Here is a 22,092-nt window from a genome sequence, read left to right as displayed (position 1 = left end):
TATAAGTATAATAGGGTCAGTGACACCTCCCCGTGAGGGGATAAGAGGGCGTCTCACACACGGGGTTCCTATAAGTATAATAGGGTCAGTGACACCTCCCTGTGATGGGATAAGAGGGCGTCTCACACACGGGGTTCCTATAAGTATAATAGGGTCAGTGACACCACCCTGTGATGGGATAAGAGGGCGTCTCCCACACGGGGTTCCTATAAGTATAATAGGGTCAGTGACACCTCCCTGTGATGGGATAAGAGGGCGTCTCACACACGGGGTTCCTATAAGTATAATAGGGTCAGTGACACCTCCCTGTGATGGGATAAGAGGGCGTCTCACACACGGGGTTCCTATAAGTATAATAGGGTCAGTGACTCCTCCCTGTGATGGGATAAGAGGGCGTCTCACACACGGGGTTCCTATAAGTATAATAGGGTCAGTGACACCTCCCTGTGATGGGATAAGAGGGGGTCTCACACACGGGGTTCCTATAAGTATAATAGGGTCAGTGACACCTCCCTGTGATGGGATAAGAGGGTGTCTCACACACGGGGTTCCTATAAGTATAATAGGGTCAGTGACACCTCCCTGTGATGGGATAAGAGGGCGTCTCACACACGGGGTTCCTATAAGTATAATAGGGTCAGTGACACCTCCCTGTGATGGGATAAGAGGGCGTCTCACACACGGGGTTCCTATAAGTATAATAGGGTCAGTGACACCTCCCTGTGAGGGGATAAGAGGGCGTCTCACACACGGGGTTCCTATAAGTATAATAGGGTCAGTGACACCTCCCCGTGATGGGATAAGAGGGCGACTCGCACACGGGGTTCCTATAAGTATAATAGGGTCAGTGACACCTCCCCGTGAGGGGATAAGAGGGCGTCTCACACACGGGGTTCCTATAAGTATAATAGGGTCAGTGACACCTCCCCGTGATGGGATAAGAGGGCGTCTCACACACGGGGTTCCTATAAGTATAATAGGGTCAGTGACACCTCCCTGTGATGGGATAAGAGGGCGTCTCCCACACGGGGTTCCTATAAGTATAATAGGGTCAGTGACACCTCCCTGTGATGGGATAAGAGGGCGTCTCACACACGGGGTTCCTATAAGTATAATAGGGTCAGTGACACCTCCCTGTGATGGGATAAGAGGGCGTCTCACACACGGGGTTCCTATAAGTATAATAGGGTCAGTGACACCTCCCTGTGATGGGATAAGAGGGCGCCTCACACACGGGGTTCCTATAAGTATAATAGGGTCAGTGACACCTCCCTGTGATGGGATAAGAGGACGTCTCACACACGGGGTTCCTATAAGTATAATAGGGTCAGTGACACCTCCCTGTGATGGGATAAGAGAGCGTCTCACAGACGGGGTTCCTATAAGTATAATAGGGTCAGTGACACCTCCCTGTGATGGGATAAGAGAGCGTCTCACAGACGGGGTTCCTATAAGTATAATAGGGTCAGTGACACCTCCCTGTGATGGGATAAGAGGGCGTCTCACACACGGGTTCCTATAAGTATAATAGGGTCAGTGACACCTCCCTGTGATGGGATAAGAGGGCGTCTCACACACGGGGTTCCTATAAGTATAATAGGGTCAGTGACACCTCCCTGTGATGGGATAAGAGGGCGTCTCACACACGGGGTTCCTATAAGTATAATGGGGTCAGTGACACCTCCCTGTGATGGGATAAGAGGGCGTCTCACACACGGGGTTCCTATAAGTATAATAGGGTCAGTGACACCTCCCTGTGATGTGATAAGAGGGCGTCTCACACACGGGGTTCCTATAAGTATAATAGGGTCAGTGACACCTCCCTGTGATGGGATAAGAGGGCGTCTCACACACGGGTTTCCTATAAGTATAATAGGGTCAGTGACACCTCCCTGTGATGGGATAAGAGGACGTCTCACACACGGGGTTCCTATAAGTATAATAGGGTCAGTGACACCTCCCTGTGATGGGATAAGAGGGCGTCTCACACACGGGGTTCCTATAAGTATAATAGGGTCAGTGACTCCTCCCTGTGATGGGATAAGAGGGCGTCTCACACACGGGGTTCCTATAAGTATAATAGGGTCAGTGACACCTCCCTGTGATGGGATAAGAGGGGGTCTCACACACGGGGTTCCTATAAGTATAATAGGGTCAGTGACACCTCCCTGTGATGGGATAAGAGGGCGTCTCACACACGGGGTTCCTATAAGTATAATAGGGTCAGTGACTCCTCCCTGTGATGGGATAAGAGGGCGTCTCACACACGGGGTTCCTATAAGTATAATAGGGTCAGTGACACCTCCCTGTGATGGGATAAGAGGGGGTCTCACACACGGGGTTCCTATAAGTATAATAGGGTCAGTGACACCTCCCTGTGATGGGATAAGAGGGTGTCTCACACACGGGTATCCTATAAGTATAATAGGGTCAGTGACACCTCCCTGTGATGGGATAAGAGGGCGTCTCACACACGGGGTTCCTATAAGTATAATAGGGTCAGTGACACCTCCCTGTGATGGGATAAGAGGGCGTCTCACACACGGGGTTCCTATAAATATAATAGGGTCAGTGACACCTCCCTGTGAGGGGATAAGAGGGCGTCTCACACACGGGGTTCCTATAAGTATAATAGGGTCAGTGACACCTCCCCGTGATGGGATAAGAGGGCGACTCGCACACGGGGTTCCTATAAGTATAATAGGGTCAGTGACACCTCCCCGTGAGGGGATAAGAGGGCGTCTCACACACGGGGTTCCTATAAGTATAATAGGGTCAGTGACACCTCCCCGTGATGGGATAAGAGGGCGTCTCACACACGGGGTTCCTATAAGTATAATAGGGTCAGTGACACCTCCCTGTGATGGGATAAGAGGGCGTCTCCCACACGGGGTTCCTATAAGTATAATAGGGTCAGTGACACCTCCCTGTGATGGGATAAGAGGGCGTCTCACACACGGGGTTCCTATAAGTATAATAGGGTCAGTGACACCTCCCTGTGATGGGATAAGAGGGCGTCTCACACACGGGGTTCCTATAAGTATAATAGGGTCAGTGACACCTCCCTGTGATGGGATAAGAGGGCGCCTCACACACGGGGTTCCTATAAGTATAATAGGGTCAGTGACACCTCCCTGTGATGGGATAAGAGGACGTCTCACACACGGGGTTCCTATAAGTATAATAGGGTCAGTGACACCTCCCTGTGATGGGATAAGAGAGCGTCTCACAGACGGGGTTCCTATAAGTATAATAGGGTCAGTGACACCTCCCTGTGATGGGATAAGAGAGCGTCTCACAGACGGGGTTCCTATAAGTATAATAGGGTCAGTGACACCTCCCTGTGATGGGATAAGAGGGCGTCTCACACACGGGGTTCCTATAAGTATAATAGGGTCAGTGACACCTCCCTGTGATGGGATAAGAGGGCGTCTCACACACGGGGTTCCTATAAGTATAATAGGGTCAGTGACACCTCCCTGTGATGGGATAAGAGGGCGTCTCACACACGGGGTTCCTATAAGTATAATAGGGTCAGTGACACCTCCCTGTGATGGGATAAGAGGACGTCTCACACACGGGGTTCCTATAAGTATAATAGGGTCAGTGACACCTCCCTGTGATGGGATAAGAGGGCGTCTCACACACGGGGTTCCTATAAGTATAATAGGGTCAGTGACACCTCCCTGTGATGGGATAAGAGGGCGTCTCACACACGGGGTTCCTATAAGTATAATAGGGTCAGTGACACCTCCCTGTGATGGGATAAGAGGGCGTCTCACACACGGGGTTCCTATAAGTATAATAGGGTCAGTGACACCTCCCTGTGATGGGATAAGAGGGCGTCTCACACACGGGGTTCCTATAAGTATAATAGGGTCAGTGACACCTCCCTGTGATGGGATAAGAGGGCGTCTCACACACGGGGTTCCTATAAGTATAATAGGGTCAGTGACACCTCCCTGTGATGGGATAAGAGGGCGTCTCACACACGGGGTTCCTATAAGTATAATAGGGTCAGTGACACCTCCCTGTGATGGGATAAGAGGGCGTCTCACACACGGGGTTCCTATAAGTATAATAGGGTCAGTGACACCTCCCTGTGATGGGATAAGAGGGCGTCTCACACACGGGGTTCCTATAAGTATAATAGGGTCAGTGACACCTCCCTGTGATGGGATAAGAGGGCGTCTCACACACGGGGTTCCTATAAGTATAATAGGGTCAGTGACACCTCCCTGTGAGGGGATAAGAGGGCGTCTCACACACGGGATTCCTATAAGTATAATAGGGTCAGTGACACCTCCCTGTGATGGGATAAGAGGGCGTCTCGCACACGGGGTTCCTATAAGTATAATAGGGTCAGCGACACCTCCCTGTGATGGGATAAGAGGGCGTCTCGCACACGGGGTTCCTATAAGTATAATAGGGTCAGCGACACCTCCCTGTGATGGGATAAGAGGGCGTCTCACACACGGGGTTCCTATAAGTTAATAGGGTCAGCGACACCTCCCTGTGATGGGATAAGAGGGCGTCTCACACACGGGGTTCCTATACGTATAATAGGGTCAGTGACACCTCCCTGTGATGGGATAAGAGGGCGTCTCACACACAGGGTTCCTATAAGTATAATAGGGTCAGTGACACCTCCCTGTGATGGGATAAGAGGGCGTCTCACACACGGGGTTCCTATAAGTATAATAGGGTCAGTGACACCTCCCTGTGAGGGGATAAGAGGGCGTCTCACACACGGGGTTCCTATAAGTATAATAGGGTCAGTGACACCTCCCTGTGAGGGGATAAGAGGGCGTCTCACACACGGGGTTCCTATAAGTATAATAGGGTCAGTGACACCTCCCTGTGATGGGATAAGAGGGCGTCTCACACACGGGGTTCTTATAAGTATAATAGGGTCAGTGACACCTCCCTGTGATGGGATAAGAGGGCGTCTCACACACGGGGTTCCTATAAGTATAATAGGGTCAGTGACACCTCCCTGTGATGGGATCAGAGGGCGTCTCACACACGGGGTTCCTATAAGTATAATAGGGTCAGTGACACCTCCCTGTGATGGGATAAGAGGGCGTCTCGCACACAGGGTTCCTATAAGTATAATAGGGTCAGCGACACCTCCCTGTGATGGGATAAGAGGGCGTCTCACACACGGGTTCCTATAAGTATAATAGGGTCAGTGACACCTCCCTGTGATGGGATAAGAGAGCGTCGCACACACGGGGTTCCTATAAGTATAATAGGGTCAGCGACACCTCCCTGTGATGGGATAAGAGAGCGTCTCACACACGGGGTTCCTATAAGTATAATAGGGTCAGCGACGCCTCCCTGTGATGGGATAAGAGGGCGTCTCACACACGGGGTTCCTATAAGTATAATAGGGTCAGTGACGCCTCCCTGTGATGGGATAAGAGGGCGTCTCACACACGGGGTTCCTATAAGTATAATAGGGTCAGTGACGCCTCCCTGTGATGGGATAAGAGGGCGTCTCACACACGGGGTTCCTATAAGTATAATAGGGTCAGTGACACCTCCCTGTGATGGGATAAGAGGGCGTCTCACACACGGGGTTCCTATAAGTATAATAGGGTCAGTGACACCTCCCTGTGATGGGATAAGAGGGCGTCTCACACACGGGGTTCCTATAAGTATAATAGGGTCAGTGACACCTCCCTGTGATGGGATAGGGGGGCGTCTCACACACGGGGTTCCTATAAGTATAATAGGGTCAGTGACACCTCCCTGTGATGGGATAAGAGGGCGTCTCACACATGGGGTTCCTATAAGTATAATAGGGTCAGTGACACCTCCCTGTGATGGGATAAGAGGGCGTCTCACACACGGGTTCCTATAAGTATAATAGGGTCAGTGACACCTCCCTGTGATGGGATAAGAGGGCGTCTCACACACGGGTTCCTATAAGTATAATAGGGTCAGTGACACCTCCCTGTGATGGGATAAGAGGGCGTCTCACACACGGGGTTCCTATAAGTATAATAGGGTCAGTGACACCTCCCTGTGATGGGATAAGAGGGCGTCTCACACACGGGTTCCTATAAGTATAATAGGGTCAGTGACACCTCCCTGTGATGGGATAAGAGGGTGGATCACACACAGGGTTCTTATACGTATAATGGGGTCAGTGACACCTCCCTGTGATGGGATAAGAGGGCGTCTCACACACGGGGTTCCTATAAGTATAATAGGGTCAGCGACACCTCCCTGTGATGGGATAAGAGGGCGTCTCACACACGGGGTTCCTATAAGTATAATAGGGTCAGTGACACCTCCCTGTGATGGGATAAGAGGGTGTCTCACACACGGGGTTCTTATACGTATAATGGGGTCAGTGACACCTCCCTGTGATGGGATAAGAGGGCGTCTCACACACGGGGTTCTTATAAGTATAATGGGGTCAGTGACACCTCCCTGTGATGGGATAAGAGGGCGTCTCGCACACGGGGTTCCTATAAGTAGAATAGGGTCAGTGACACATCCCTGTGATGGGATAAGAGGACGTCTCACGCACGGGGTTCTTATAAGTATAATAGGGTCAGTGACACCTCCCTGTGATGGGATAAGAGGGCGTCTCACACACGGGGTTCTTATACGTATAATGGGGTCAGTGACACCTCCCTGTGATGGGATAAGAGGGCGTCTCACACACGGGGTTCCTATAAGTATAATAGGGTCAGTGACACCTCCCTGTGATGGGATAAGAGGGTGTCTCACACACGGGGTTCTTATACGTATAATGGGGTCAGTGACACCTCCCTGTGATGGGATAAGAGGGCGTCTCACACATGGGGTTCTTATAAGTATAATGGGGTCAGTGACACCTCCCTGTGATGGGATAAGAGGGCGTCTCACACACGGGGTTCCTATAAGTATAATAGGGTCAGTGACACATCCCTGTGATGGGATAAGAGGACGTCTCACACACGGGGTTCTTATAAGTATAATAGGGTCAGTGACACCTCCCTGTGATGGGATAAGAGGGCGTCTCACACACGGGGTTCCTATAAGTTAATATGGTCAGTGACACCTCCCTGTGATGGGATAAGAGGGCGTCCCACACACGGGGTTCCTATAAGTTAATAGGGTCAGTGAACCTCCCTGTGATGGGGTGAGAGGGCGTCTCACACATAGGGTTCCTATAAGTTAATAGGGTCAGTGACACCTCCCTGTGAGGGGATAAGAGGGCGTCTCACACACGGGGTTCCTATAAGTATAATAGGGTCAGTGACACCTCCCTGTGATGGGATAAGAGGGCGTCTCACACACGGGGTTCCTATAAGTATAATAGGGTCAGTGACACCTCCCTGTGAGGGGATAAGAGGGCGTCTCACACACGGGGTTCCTATAAGTATAATAGGGTCAGTGACGCCTCCCTGTGATGGGATAAGAGGGCGTCTCACACACGGGGTTCCTATAATAGGGTCAATGACGCCTCCCTGTGAGGGGATAAGAGGGCGCCTCACACACGGGGTTCCTATAAGTATAATAGGGTCACTGACACCTCCCTGTGATGGGATAAGAGGGCGTCTCACACACAGGGTTCCTATAAGTATAATAGGGTCAGCTACACCTCCCTGTGATGGGATAAGAGGACGTCTCACACACGGGTTCCTATAAGTATAATAGGGTCAGTGACACCTCCCTGTGATGGGATAAGAGGGCGTCTCACACACGGGGTTCCTATAAGTATAATAGGGTCAGTGACACCTCCCTGTGATGGGATAAGAGGGCGTCTCACACACGGGGTTCCTATAAGTATAATAGGGTCAGCGACACCTCCCTGTGAGGGGATAAGAGGGCGTCTCACACACAGGGTTCCTATAAGTATAATAGGGTCAGTGACACCTCCCTGTGATGGGATAAGAGCGCGTCTCACACACGGGGTTCCTATAAGTATAATAGGGTCAGTGACACCTCCCTGTGATGGGATAAGAGGGCGTCTCACACACGGGGTTCTTATAAGTATAATAGGGTCAGTGACACCTCCCTGTGATGGGATAAGAGGGCGTCTCACACACGGGGTTCCTATAAGTATAATAGGGTCAGTGACACCTCCCTGTGATGGGATAAGAGGGCGTCTCACACACGGGGTTCCTATAAGTATAATAGGGTCAGTGACACCTCCCTGTGATGGGATAAGAGGGCGTCTCGCACACGGGGTTCCTATAAGTATAATAGGGTCAGCGACACCTCCCTGTGATGGGATAAGAGGGCGTCTCGCACACGGGGTTCCTATAAGTATAATAGGGTCAGTGACACCTCCCTGTGATGGGATAAGAGGGCGTCTCACACACAGGGTTCCTATAAGTATAATAGGGTCAGTGACACCTCCCTGTGAGGGGATAAGAGGGCGTCTCACACACGGGGTTCCTATAAGTATAATAGGGTCAGTGACACCTCCCTGTGATGGGATAAGAGGGCGTCTCACACACGGGGTTCCTATAAGTATAATAGGGTCAGTGACACGTCCCTGTGATGGGATAAGAGGGCGTCTCACACACGGGGTTCTTATAAGTATAATAGGGTCAGTGACACCTCCCTGTGATGGGATAAGAGGGCGTCTCGCACACGGGGTTCCTATAAGTATAATAGGGTCAGTGACACCTCCCTGTGATGGGATAAGAGGGCGTCTCGCACACGGGGTTCCTATAAGTATAATAGGGTCAGTGACACCTCCCTGTGATGGGATAAGAGGGTGTCTCGCACACGGGGTTCCTATAAGTATAATAGGGTCAGCGACACCTCCCTGTGATGGGATAAGAGGGCGTCTCGCACACGGGGTTCCTATAAGTATAATAGGGTCAGCGACACCTCCCTGTGATGGGATAAGAGGGCGTCTCGCACACGGGGTTCCTATAAGTATAATAGGGTCAGCGACACCTCCCTGTGATGGGATAAGAGGGCGTCTCACACACGGGGTTCCTATAAGTTAATAGGGTCAGCGACACCTCCCTGTGATGGGATAAGAGGGCGTCTCACACACGGGGTTCCTTTAAGTATAATAGGGTCAGTGACGCCTCCCTGTGATGGGATAAGAGGGCGTCTCACACACGGGGTTCCTATAAGTATAATAGGGTCAGTGACGCCTCCCTGTGATGGGATAAGAGGGCGTCTCACACACGGGGTTCCTATAAGTATAATAGGGTCAGTGACACCTCCCTGTGATGGGATAAGAGGGCGTCTCACACACGGGGTTCCTATAAGTATAATAGGGTCAGTGACACCTCCCTGTGATGGGATAAGAGGGCGTCTCACACACGGGGTTCCTATAAGTATAATAGGGTCAGTGACACCTCCCTGTGATGGGATAAGAGGGCGTCTCACACACGGGGTTCCTATAAGTATAATAGGGTCAGTGACACCTCCCTGTGATGGGATAAGAGAGCGTCGCACACACGGGGTTCCTATAAGTATAATAGGGTCAGCGACACCTCCCTGTGATGGGATAAGAGAGCGTCTCACACACGGGGTTCCTATAAGTATAATAGGGTCAGCGACGCCTCCCTGTGATGGGATAAGAGGGCGTCTCACACACGGGGTTCCTATAAGTATAATAGGGTCAGCGACGCCTCCCTGTGATGGGATAAGAGGGCGTCTCACACATGGGGTTCCTATAAGTATAATAGGGTCAGTGACACCTCCCTGTGATGGGATAAGAGGGCGTCTCACACACGGGTTCCTATAAGTATAATAGGGTCAGTGACACCTCCCTGTGATGGGATAAGAGGGCGTCTCACACACGGGTTCCTATAAGTATAATAGGGTCAGTGACACCTCCCTGTGATGGGATAAGAGGGCGTCTCACACACGGGGTTCCTATAAGTATAATAGGGTCAGTGACACCTCCCTGTGATGGGATAAGAGAGCGTCTCACACACGGGGTTCCTATAAGTATAATAGGGTCAGTGACACCTCCCTGTGATGGGATAGGAGGGCGTCTCACACACGGGGTTCCTATAAGTATAATAGGGTCAGTGACACCTCCCTGTGATGGGATAAGAGGGCGTCTCACACATGGGGTTCCTATAAGTATAATAGGGTCAGTGACACCTCCCTGTGATGGGATAAGAGGGCGTCTCACACACGGGTTCCTATAAGTATAATAGGGTCAGTGACACCTCCCTGTGATGGGATAAGAGGGCGTCTCACACACGGGTTCCTATAAGTATAATAGGGTCAGTGACACCTCCCTGTGATGGGATAAGAGGGCGTCTCACACACGGGGTTCCTATAAGTATAATAGGGTCAGTGACACCTCCCTGTGATGGGATAAGAGGGCGTCTCACACACGGGTTCCTATAAGTATAATAGGGTCAGTGACACCTCCCTGTGATGGGATAAGAGGGTGGATCACACACAGGGTTCTTATACGTATAATGGGGTCAGTGACACCTCCCTGTGATGGGATAAGAGGGCGTCTCACACACGGGGTTCCTATAAGTATAATAGGGTCAGCGACACCTCCCTGTGATGGGATAAGAGGGCGTCTCACACACGGGGTTCCTATAAGTATAATAGGGTCAGTGACACCTCCCTGTGATGGGATAAGAGGGTGTCTCACACACGGGGTTCTTATACGTATAATGGGGTCAGTGACACCTCCCTGTGATGGGATAAGAGGGCGTCTCACACACGGGGTTCTTATAAGTATAATGGGGTCAGTGACACCTCCCTGTGATGGGATAAGAGGGCGTCTCGCACACGGGGTTCCTATAAGTAGAATAGGGTCAGTGACACATCCCTGTGATGGGATAAGAGGACGTCTCACGCACGGGGTTCTTATAAGTATAATAGGGTCAGTGACACCTCCCTGTGATGGGATAAGAGGGCGTCTCACACACGGGGTTCTTATACGTATAATGGGGTCTGTGACACCTCCCTGTGATGGGATAAGAGGGCGTCTCACACACGGGGTTCCTATAAGTATAATAGGGTCAGTGACACCTCCCTGTGATGGGATAAGATGGTGTCTCACACACGGGGTTCTTATACGTATAATGGGGTCAGTGACACCTCCCTGTGATGGGATAAGAGGGCGTCTCACACATGGGGTTCTTATAAGTATAATGGGGTCAGTGACACCTCCCTGTGATGGGATAAGAGGGCGTCTCACACACGGGGTTCCTATAAGTATAATAGGGTCAGTGACACATCCCTGTGATGGGATAAGAGGACGTCTCACACACGGGGTTCTTATAAGTATAATAGGGTCAGTGACACCTCCCTGTGATGGGATAAGAGGGCGTCTCACACACGGGGTTCCTATAAGTTAATAGGGTCAGTGACACCTCCCTGTGATGGGATAAGAGGGCGTCCCACACACGGGGTTCCTATAAGTTAATAGGGTCAGTGAACCTCCCTGTGATGGGGTGAGAGGGCGTCTCACACATAGGGTTCCTATAAGTTAATAGGGTCAGTGACACCTCCCTGTGAGGGGATAAGAGGGCGTCTCACACACGGGGTTCCTATAAGTATAATAGGGTCAGTGACACCTCCCTGTGATGGGATAAGAGGGCGTCTCACACACGGGTTCCTATAAGTATAATAGGGTCAGTGACACCTCCCTGTGATGGGATAAGAGGGCGTCTCACACACGGGGTTCCTATAAGTATAATAGGGTCAGTGACACCTCCCTGTGATGGGATAAGAGGGCGTCTCACACACGGGGTTCCTATAAGTATAATAGGGTCAGCGACACCTCCCTGTGATGGGATAAGAGGGCGTCTCGCACACGGGGTTCCTATAAGTATAATAGGGTCAGTGACACCTCCCTGTGATGGGATAAGAGGGCGTCTCACACACAGGGTTCCTATAAGTATAATAGGGTCAGTGACACCTCCCTGTGAGGGGATAAGAGGGCGTCTCACACACGGGGTTCCTATAAGTATAATAGGGTCAGTGACACCTCCCTGTGATGGGATAAGAGGGCGTCTCACACACGGGGTTCCTATAAGTATAATAGGGTCAGTGACACGTCCCTGTGATGGGATAAGAGGGCGTCTCACACACGGGGTTCTTATAAGTATAATAGGGTCAGTGACACCTCCCTGTGATGGGATAAGAGGGCGTCTCACACACGGGGTTCCTATAAGTATAATAGGGTCAGTGACACCTCCCTGTGATGGGATAAGAGGGCGTCTCGCACACGGGGTTCCTATAAGTATAATAGGGTCAGTGACACCTCCCTGTGATGGGATAAGAGGGTGTCTCGCACACGGGGTTCCTATAAGTATAATAGGGTCAGCGACACCTCCCTGTGATGGGATAAGAGGGCGTCTCGCACACGGGGTTCCTATAAGTATAATAGGGTCAGCGACACCTCCCTGTGATGGGATAAGAGGGCGTCTCGCACACGGGGTTCCTATAAGTATAATAGGGTCAGCGACACCTCCCTGTGATGGGATAAGAGGGCGTCTCACACACGGGGTTCCTATAAGTTAATAGGGTCAGCGACACCTCCCTGTGATGGGATAAGAGGGCGTCTCACACACGGGGTTCCTATAAGTATAATAGGGTCAGTGACGCCTCCCTGTGATGGGATAAGAGGGCGTCTCACACACGGGGTTCCTATAAGTATAATAGGGTCAGTGACGCCTCCCTGTGATGGGATAAGAGGGCGTCTCACACACGGGGTTCCTATAAGTATAATAGGGTCAGTGACACCTCCCTGTGATGGGATAAGAGGGCGTCTCACACACGGGGTTCCTATAAGTATAATAGGGTCAGTGACACCTCCCTGTGATGGGATAAGAGGGCGTCTCACACACGGGGTTCCTATAAGTATAATAGGGTCAGTGACACCTCCCTGTGATGGGATAAGAGGGCGTCTCACACACGGGGTTCCTATAAGTATAATAGGGTCAGTGACACCTCCCTGTGATGGGATAAGAGAGCGTCGCACACACGGGGTTCCTATAAGTATAATAGGGTCAGCGACACCTCCCTGTGATGGGATAAGAGAGCGTCTCACACACGGGGTTCCTATAAGTATAATAGGGTCAGCGACGCCTCCCTGTGATGGGATAAGAGGGCGTCTCACACACGGGGTTCCTATAAGTATAATAGGGTCAGCGACGCCTCCCTGTGATGGGATAAGAGGGCGTCTCACACACGGGGTTCCTATAAGTATAATAGGGTCAGCGACGCCTCCCTGTGATGGGATAAGAGGGCGTCTCACACACGGGGTTCCTATAAGTATAATAGGGTCAGTGACACCTCCCTGTGATGGGATAAGAGGGCGTCTCACACACGGGGTTCCTATAAGTATAATAGGGTCAGTGACACCTCCCTGTGATGGGATAAGAGGGCGTCTCACACACGGGGTTCCTATAAGTATAATAGGGTCAGTGACACCTCCCTGTGATGGGATAAGAGGGCGTCTCACACACGGGGTTCCTATAAGTATAATAGGGTCAGTGACGCCTCCCTGTGATGGGATAAGAGGGCGTCTCACACACGGGGTTCCTATAAGTATAATAGGGTCAGTGACGCCTCCCTGTGATGGGATAAGAGGGCGTCTCACACACGGGGTTCCTATAAGTATAATAGGGTCAGTGACACCTCCCTGTGATGGGATAAGAGGGCGTCTCACACACGGGGTTCCTATAAGTATAATAGGGTCAGTGACACCTCCCTGTGATGGGATAAGAGGGCGTCTCACACACGGGTTCCTATAAGTATAATAGGGTCAGTGACACCTCCCTGTGATGGGATAAGAGAGCGTCGCACACACGGGGTTCCTATAAGTATAATAGGGTCAGCGACACCTCCCTGTGATGGGATAAGAGAGTGTCTCACACACGGGGTTCCTATAAGTATAATAGGGTCAGCGACGCCTCCCTGTGATGGGATAAGAGGGCGTCTCACACACGGGGTTCCTATAAGTATAATAGGGTCAGCGACGCCTCCCTGTGATGGGATAAGAGGGCGTCTCACACACGGGGTTCCTATAAGTATAATAGGGTCAGCGACGCCTCCCTGTGATGGGATAAGAGGGCGTCTCACACACGGGGTTCCTATAAGTATAATAGGGTCAGCGACGCCTCCCTGTGATGGGATAAGAGGGCGTCTCACACACGGGGTTCCTATAAGTATAATAGGGTCAGTGACACCTCCCTGTGATGGGATAAGAGGGCGTCTCACACACGGGGTTCCTATAAGTATAATAGGGTCAGTGACACCTCCCTGTGATGGGATAAGAGGGCGTCTCACACACGGGGTTCCTATAAGTATAATAGGGTCAGTGACACCTCCCTGTGATGGGATAAGAGGGCGTCTCACACACGGGGTTCCTATAAGTATAATAGGGTCAGTGACACCTCCCTGTGATGGGATAAGAGGGCGTCTCACACACGGGTTCCTATAAGTATAATAGGGTCAGTGACACCTCCCTGTGATGGGATAAGAGGGCGTCTCACACACGGGGTTCCTATAAGTATAATAGGGTCAGTGACACCTCCCTGTGATGGGATAAGAGGGCGTCTCACACACGGGTTCCTATAAGTATAATAGGGTCAGTGACACCTCCCTGTGATGGGATAAGAGGGTGGATCACACACAGGGTTCTTATACGTATAATGGGGTCAGTGACACCTCCCTGTGATGGGATAAGAGGGCGTCTCACACACGGGGTTCCTATAAGTATAATAGGGTCAGCGACACCTCCCTGTGATGGGATAAGAGGGCGTCTCACACACGGGGTTCCTATAAGTATAATAGGGTCAGTGACACCTCCCTGTGATGGGATAAGAGGGTGTCTCACACACGGGGTTCTTATACGTATAATGGGGTCAGTGACACCTCCCTGTGATGGGATAAGAGGGCGTCTCACACACGGGGTTCTTATAAGTATAATGGGGTCAGTGACACCTCCCTGTGATGGGATAAGAGGGCGTCTCGCACACGGGGTTCCTATAAGTAGAATAGGGTCAGTGACACATCCCTGTGATGGGATAAGAGGACGTCTCACACACGGGGTTCTTATAAGTATAATAGGGTCAGTGACACCTCCCTGTGATGGGATAAGAGGGCGTCTCACACACGGGGTTCTTATACGTATAATGGGGTCAGTGACACCTCCCTGTGATGGGATAAGAGGGCGTCTCACACACGGGGTTCCTATAAGTATAATAGGGTCAGTGACACCTCCCTGTGATGGGATAAGAGGGTGTCTCACACACGGGGTTCTTATACGTATAATGGGGTCAGTGACACCTCCCTGTGATGGGATAAGAGGGCGTCTCACACACGGGGTTCTTATAAGTATAATAGCGTCAGTGACACCTCCCTGTGATGGGATAAGAGGGCGTCTCACACACGGGGTTCCTATAAGTTAATAGGGTCAGTGACACCTCCCTGTGATGGGATAAGAGGGCGTCCCACACACGGGGTTCCTATAAGTTAATAGGGTCTGTGAACCTCCCTGTGATGGGGTGAGAGGGCGTCTCACACATAGGGTTCCTATAAGTTAATAGGGTCAGTGACACCTCCCTGTGAGGGGATAAGAGGGCGTCTCACACACGGGGTTCCTATAAGTATAATAGGGTCAGTGACACCTCCCTGTGATGGGATAAGAGGGCGTCTCACACACGGGGTTCCTATAAGTATAATAGGGTCAGTGACACCTCCCTGTGAGGGGATAAGAGGGCGTCTCACACACGGGGTTCCTACAAGTATAATAGGGTCAGTGACGCCTCCCTGTGATGGGATAAGAGGGCGTCTCACACACGGGGTTCCTATAATAGGGTCAGTGACGCCTCCCTGTGAGGGGATAAGAGGGCGCCTCACACACGGGGTTCCTATAAGTATAATAGGGTCACTGACACCTCCCTGTGATGGGATAAGAGGGCGTCTCACACACAGGGTTCCTATAAGTATAATAGGGTCAGCTACACCTCCCTGTGATGGGATAAGAGGACGTCTCACACACGGGTTCCTATAAGTATAATAGGGTCAGTGACACCTCCCTGTGATGGGATAAGAGGGCGTCTCACACACGGGGTTCCTATAAGTATAATAGGGTCAGTGACACCTCCCTGTGATGGGATAAGAGGGCGTCTCACACACGGGGTTCCTATAAGTATAATAGGGTCAGCGACACCTCCCTGTGATGGGATAAGAGGGAGTCTCACACACGGGGTTCCTATAAGTATAATAGGGTCAGTGACACCTCCCTGTGAGGGGATAAGAGGGCGTCTCACACACGGGGTTCCTATAAGTATAATAGGGTCAGTGACGCCTCCCTGTGATGGGATAAGAGGGCGTCTCACACACGGGGTTCCTATAATAGGGTCAGTGACGCCTCCCTGTGAGGGGATAAGAGGGCGCCTCACACACGGGGTTCCTATAAGTATAATAGGGTCACTGACACCTCCCTGTGATGGGATAAGAGGGCGTCTCACACACAGGGTTCCTATAAGTATAATAGGGTCAGCTACACCTCCCTGTGATGGGATAAGAGGACGTCTCACACACGGGTTCCTATAAGTATAATAGGGTCAGTGACACCTCCCTGTGATGGGATAAGAGGGCGTCTCACACACGGGGTTCCTATAAGTATAATAGGGTCAGTGACACCTCCCTGTGATGGGATAAGAGGGCGTCTCACACACAGGGTTCCTATAAGTATAATAGGGTCAGCGACACCTCCCTGTGATGGGATAAGAGCGCGTCTCACACACGGGGTTCCTATAAGTATAATGGGGTCAGTGACACCTCCCTGTGATGGGATAAGAGGGCGTCTCACACACGGGGTTCCTATAAGTATAATAGGGTCAGTGACACCTCCCTGTGATGGGATAAGAGGGCGTCTCACACACGGGGTTCCTATAAGTATAATAGGGTCAGTGACGCCTCCCTGTGATGGGATAAGAGGGCGTCTCACACACAGGGTTCCTATAAGTATAATAGGGTCAGTGACACCTCCCTGTGATGGGATAAGAGCGCGTCTCACACACGGGGTTCCTATAAGATAATAGGGTCAGTGACACCTCCCTGTGATGGGATAAGAGGGCGTCTCACACACGGGGTTCCTATAAGTTAATAGTGTCAGTGACACCTCCCTGTGATGGGATAAGAGGGCGTCTCACACACGGGGTTCCTATAAGTATAATAGGGTCAGTGACACCTCCCTGTGATGGGATAAGAGCGCGTCTCACACACGGGGTTCCTATAAGTATAATAGGGTCAGTGACACCTCCCTGTGATGGGATAAGAGGGCGTCTCACACACGGGGTTCCTATAAGTATAATAGGGTCAGTGACGCCTCCCTGTGATGGGATAAGAGGGCGCCTCACACACGGGGTTCCTATAAGTATAATAGGGTCAGTGACACCTCCCTGTGATGGGATAAGAGGGCGTCTCACACACGGGTTCCTATAAGTATAATAGGGTCAGCGACACCTCCCTGTGAGGGGATAAGAGCGCGTCTCACACACGGGATTCCTGTAAGTATAATAGGGTCAGCGACACCTCCCTGTGATGGGATAAGAGGACGTCTCACACACGGGTTTTCCTATAAGTATAATAGGGTCAGTGACACCTCCCTGTGATGGGATAAGAGCGCGTCTCACACACGGGGTTCCTATAAGTATAATAGGGTCAGTGACACCTCCCTGTGATGGGATAAGAGGGCGTCTCACACACGGGGTTCCTATAAGTATAATAGGGTCAGTGACGCCTCCCTGTGATGGGATAAGAGGGCGCCTCACACACGGGGTTCCTATAAGTATAATAGGGTCAGTGACACCTCCCTGTGATGGGATAAGAGGGCATCTCACACACGGGGTTCCTATAAGTATAATAGGGTCAGTGACGCCTCCCTGTGATGGGATAAGAGGGCGTCTCACACACGGGGTTCCTATAAGTATAATAGGGTCAGTGACACCTCCCTGTGATGGGATAAGAGGGCGTCTCACACACGGGGTGCCTATACGTTAATACCGCCCCTTCTCCTGCAGGCGGATACGACGGCAACACTTTTCTGGACAGCGTGGAATGCTACGACCCCGCCACGGACACGTGGACAGAGGTGACGCACATGTCGTCCGGACGCAGCGGTGTCGGCGTGGCCATCACCATGGAACCCTGCCGCCAAGAGCCGGGCGGAAACCTCACGGACATCACGGCGAAGTCTTGCTGCCAGTGACGCGTCGGCGACTCCTCCATTTCCGGGGGGGGGGTGGGGGGGCTTAAATATATATGTTTTTATTTAAATTTTTCTACTTTCCACTGAGGAATTTGCACAGCGGTCGAACCACCGAAAGGTCGGCGCCGGTCAGTGTTACAGCGAGACGGAAAAACGTTGGGGGGTTTTTTTGATACTCGGTGAATAACACGTGGTCGTGTTTTTTTTCTGGCGGTGTTATGAATCAATGAAAATTAATTCAAATATTTGAAGTCGGTGCCAAGAAAACCAGCAACTATTTTTGTTTTTAACGGAAGCTTTGTGGGGGGTCGTGTTTTTTGGGGGGGGTTTATTTTTTTTTAACGCGGCACTTTTTATTCAAGTGTTTTCAAAACCTTTTTTTTTTTTTCACCCCCCCCTCCCCCCCCCGGTTGTCTTAGGGCGGAGGGGTTTTTTCAACGCAGGGGTTTTACTTTTCCCCTCTAGTATGGGATATCCGTTCGTAGCCGCGTTGACGAGGTTTCCACGACCCGCGAGGAGCGCCAGTTACCCGGCCGCTGAAATATCCCGTTTTTTTTTAAACGGATCTTATGAAACTTCCCGGCTAATGAAGATGTTGCAACACAGAGCAGTGCCGAGTACCACGGCGGAAACTTGGAAGAGGTTTCAACCTTGGAGGGAAAAAAAAGAAAAAGACGCGACCCCCCCCCTCCCCCCAACCACCCACCTTGAAATTGGGCTGAAATATGTAGCGGCGTCAAAAACGCGCGCCGGGTTAATATAACTTGTTTCCCGGAAGGGTAATTTTAAGAGGGGGGAGGGAGGGGCAGGTTTGCGCTGTGGAGGGAGAAGCAGGAGCCGGGGGTGGGTTTTGGCAATGCGTCCCATCGCCCTTGTTGTGTCTCGGTGGTCCGTGGCGTCGCGAAAGCGTCCCAGGTTATAGAACGGCAATTCTTCCAAATAAATTCATTTGTGGCACGCCACGTATGGATGTAAATACAAATATTTTTGTAAGAAAATAACATGGTGTGTGTGTGTGTGTGTGTGTGTGTGTGTGTGTGTGTGTGTGTGTGTGTGTGTGTGTGTGTATTTGTGTGTATACACACACACCAACACAGTTGCAGTTTGCGTTTTAGATTGTACCTGTGAAAAGGAGAGAAATCCGTCAAATCAGAAGTTACCATTTTTTTTTTAACTGCGTCAAAATGTAATTCAATTATAAAATGTAGGGTCACCCTGCTGAATCCCCCTCCCACCCCCCCCCCACCCCCGCTGGTCATTAGGGGAAAAAAATAATGATAAATATATCATTTCTGCCTTTATGTTCCTTTTCTATCTGAAATCTGTATATTTTGACAATGTTTGGCGTCTAGTCTGACGTGGGACTGATCCTATAACCAAAGTGATCTAATGAGAGCAGCGTGTTTAATGGGTTAAGGGGTCAAACCAGGACCACTGACATATTTTCCGGGGGCCCAGGACTAGAGTTTTCATTCCCCCCCCCCTTTCACATTTCCTCATGAACCCTCTCCTCTATTCTCTCCCCCCCCCATGTATTTCTCCCCCCTCTCTTCCTCACTCTCCCTACCTAGCCCCCTCTCTTATACCCTCTCTCTCCCCCCTATCACTCAATCCCGCTCCCTCCTCACACTCATCTCCTCCCCCTCCACCCAATACCCCGTTCAAATACAAACCCCCCATACCACTACTTCCCCCCCCAAATACATACAACACTTCTTCCCTCCCAAATACATGCAACACTACTCCCCCCCCAACCCTCCTTATAAAACACTAGTCCCCCCAAATACATACAACACTACTCCCCCCCCCCCAACCCTCCTTATAAAACACTAGTCCCGCCAAATACATACAACATTACTCCCCTCGCCCCCCCCCCAAATACATCCCAACACACACTTACCTTGGGGATGGTCTCAGGACTCCGGTGCCCCGGCTCTCCCCAGCTGCTGTCAGACTCCTGCCGGGCCTGTCTCTCCCAGGCCGGGCCTGTCTCTCCCAGGTCGGGCCTGCCTCTCCCAGGCCGGGCCCGCCTCTCCCAGGCCGGGCCCGTCTCTCCCAGGCCGGGCCCCTCGCCCGCTAGTGGGCGCCGGAGGCTCGGGCCTCCCATAAGTTGGACCCAAGCTTCCGGCGTGGGAGAGAGATCGGCCCGACGGCAGTCCTGCAGCAGCTGGGGAGAGCTGGGGCCGGACGCAGAGGTTGGCCACGACCTCTGGCCGGGCAACCCCCCCCCGCAAGCCCCAGGCCAGGGACACTTGTTCCGGCTCTTCCCCCCCTGTCGGCGGCCCTGCCTGTAACCACGACCCTGTCAGTAGGTCACTTTGCTCCTACGTGGGACTAACCCTTTAACCCATTAAACACGTCCCTGTCATTAGGTCACTTTGCCCCTACGTGGGACTGACCCTTTAACCCATTACACACATCCCTGTCATTAGGTCACTTTGCCCCTATGTGGGACTGACCCTTTAACCCATTAAACACATCCCTGTCATTAGGTCACTTTGCCCCTATGTGGGACTGACCCTTTAACCCATTAAACACGTCCCTGTCATTAGGTCACTTTGCCCCTACGTGAGACTGACCCTTTAACCCATTAAACACGTCCCTGTCATTAGGTCACTTTGCTCCTACGTGAGACTGACCCTTTAACCCATTAAACACGTCCCTGTCATTAGGTCACTTTGCCCTACGTGGGACTGACCCTTTAACCCATTAAACACGTCCCTGTCATTAGGTCACTTTGCCCCTACGTGAGACTGACCCTTTAACCCATTAAACACGTCCCTGTCATTAGGTCACTTTGCCCCTATGTGGGACTGACCCTTTATCAGATAAATGTTTCTTTCCTCAGCGTTTCCATTTGCAGAATTTCCACGTGACAAGAATGTTTTTTCTTATAATGAAAAAAAAGTATTATGTTTAGTTACAATAGGTAAATATATATATTTTTTTGTAATCTCTTATTTAATGCTCTTTTGTGTAACGTCTCAATCAAGCAAATTGTCTCGCCATTGCACATTATTTGAACCCCTTCCGTGCTAAAAGTCCCTTGCAGCTAAGGCGTTTATTACCCCCAAAAACCTGTAAAACCTTCTTTGTTTTTTTTTTGTTTTTTCTTCAATTTTGCTCAATTTCAGCGGCGAAAGTGTTTTCAGAAAGCGACAAAAATTGAACTGTAAATATGAGAGCACTTATAAAGTTTACAAGACTGTAATAAAAAAATAAAAAACGAAAAAAAACCCTGATTTCTCCGCACAGACGGAAAGAAATAAAAATGGAAACGCGTGAAAATGTTTGTTTTGAAGGCTTTTTGGGGCCTTTTCAACGATGTGTCGCGGATTGCATTTCTGAAGAGGGGAAAAAAACATAAAATAAACGATCTCTTGAACCTTGGTGTAAAATAGTAATTATTGGGAAAATGAAGATTTGGGGTAAAGCAAGAGGGTGCGTGTGTGAGTGTGTTAAGACGCACACACCCATCCATCCCGCCACCCCATGTTAACTCTAGGCTCATAACATGAAGCCACCTAAAACAGGAGTGGGTGTCATGTTCCCCGAGGTCTATATGTATCCTCACAGCTAATTATATGCAAAAACAGTGCCCCAACTACATCTCATTAGCACAGGCTTAGTGACAATATTGTAGCATAATATTGATATCTTTCAATAACGTGACGATAAGTCTGTTTTAATGTCACTCCCATCCAGACCCGGAAATAGGAGAAGGAAATAACGCTATGTTAGTTATATCATACCTAACTGTGGGGTTACTCCCTCCCAGACCCCGAAATAGGAGAGGGAAATAACGCTATGTTAGTTATATCATACCTAACTGTGGGGTTACTCCCATCCAGACCCCGAAATAGGAGAAGGAAATAACGCTATGTTAGTTATATCATACCTAACTGTGGGGTTACTCC

The 22,092-nt window shown here is 50.6% G+C and overlaps 1 protein-coding gene across 1 annotated transcript in view; it reads left to right on the top strand.

Moving 5' to 3' along the window:
* KEAP1 (kelch like ECH associated protein 1) overlaps positions 1-21,560 on the top strand; it is a 60,426-nt gene extending 38,866 nt beyond the window's left edge. Inside the window, exon 5 of the mRNA XM_075577444.1 lies at positions 17,988-21,560. Within this exon, the coding sequence (XP_075433559.1) occupies positions 17,988-18,175 (188 nt within the window). The 3' untranslated portion in view covers positions 18,176-21,560. The remainder of the gene's footprint in view (positions 1-17,987) is intronic.
* The last annotated feature ends 532 nt before the right edge of the window (positions 21,561-22,092 follow it).

This window comes from Ascaphus truei, chromosome 20 (assembly GCF_040206685.1).
Source record: "Ascaphus truei isolate aAscTru1 chromosome 20, aAscTru1.hap1, whole genome shotgun sequence".
In the NCBI taxonomy this organism is placed as follows: domain Eukaryota; kingdom Metazoa; phylum Chordata; class Amphibia; order Anura; family Ascaphidae; genus Ascaphus; species Ascaphus truei.
The sequence above is the reverse complement of the archived record's forward strand: the minus strand, read 5'-3'. Positions and strand labels throughout refer to the sequence as shown.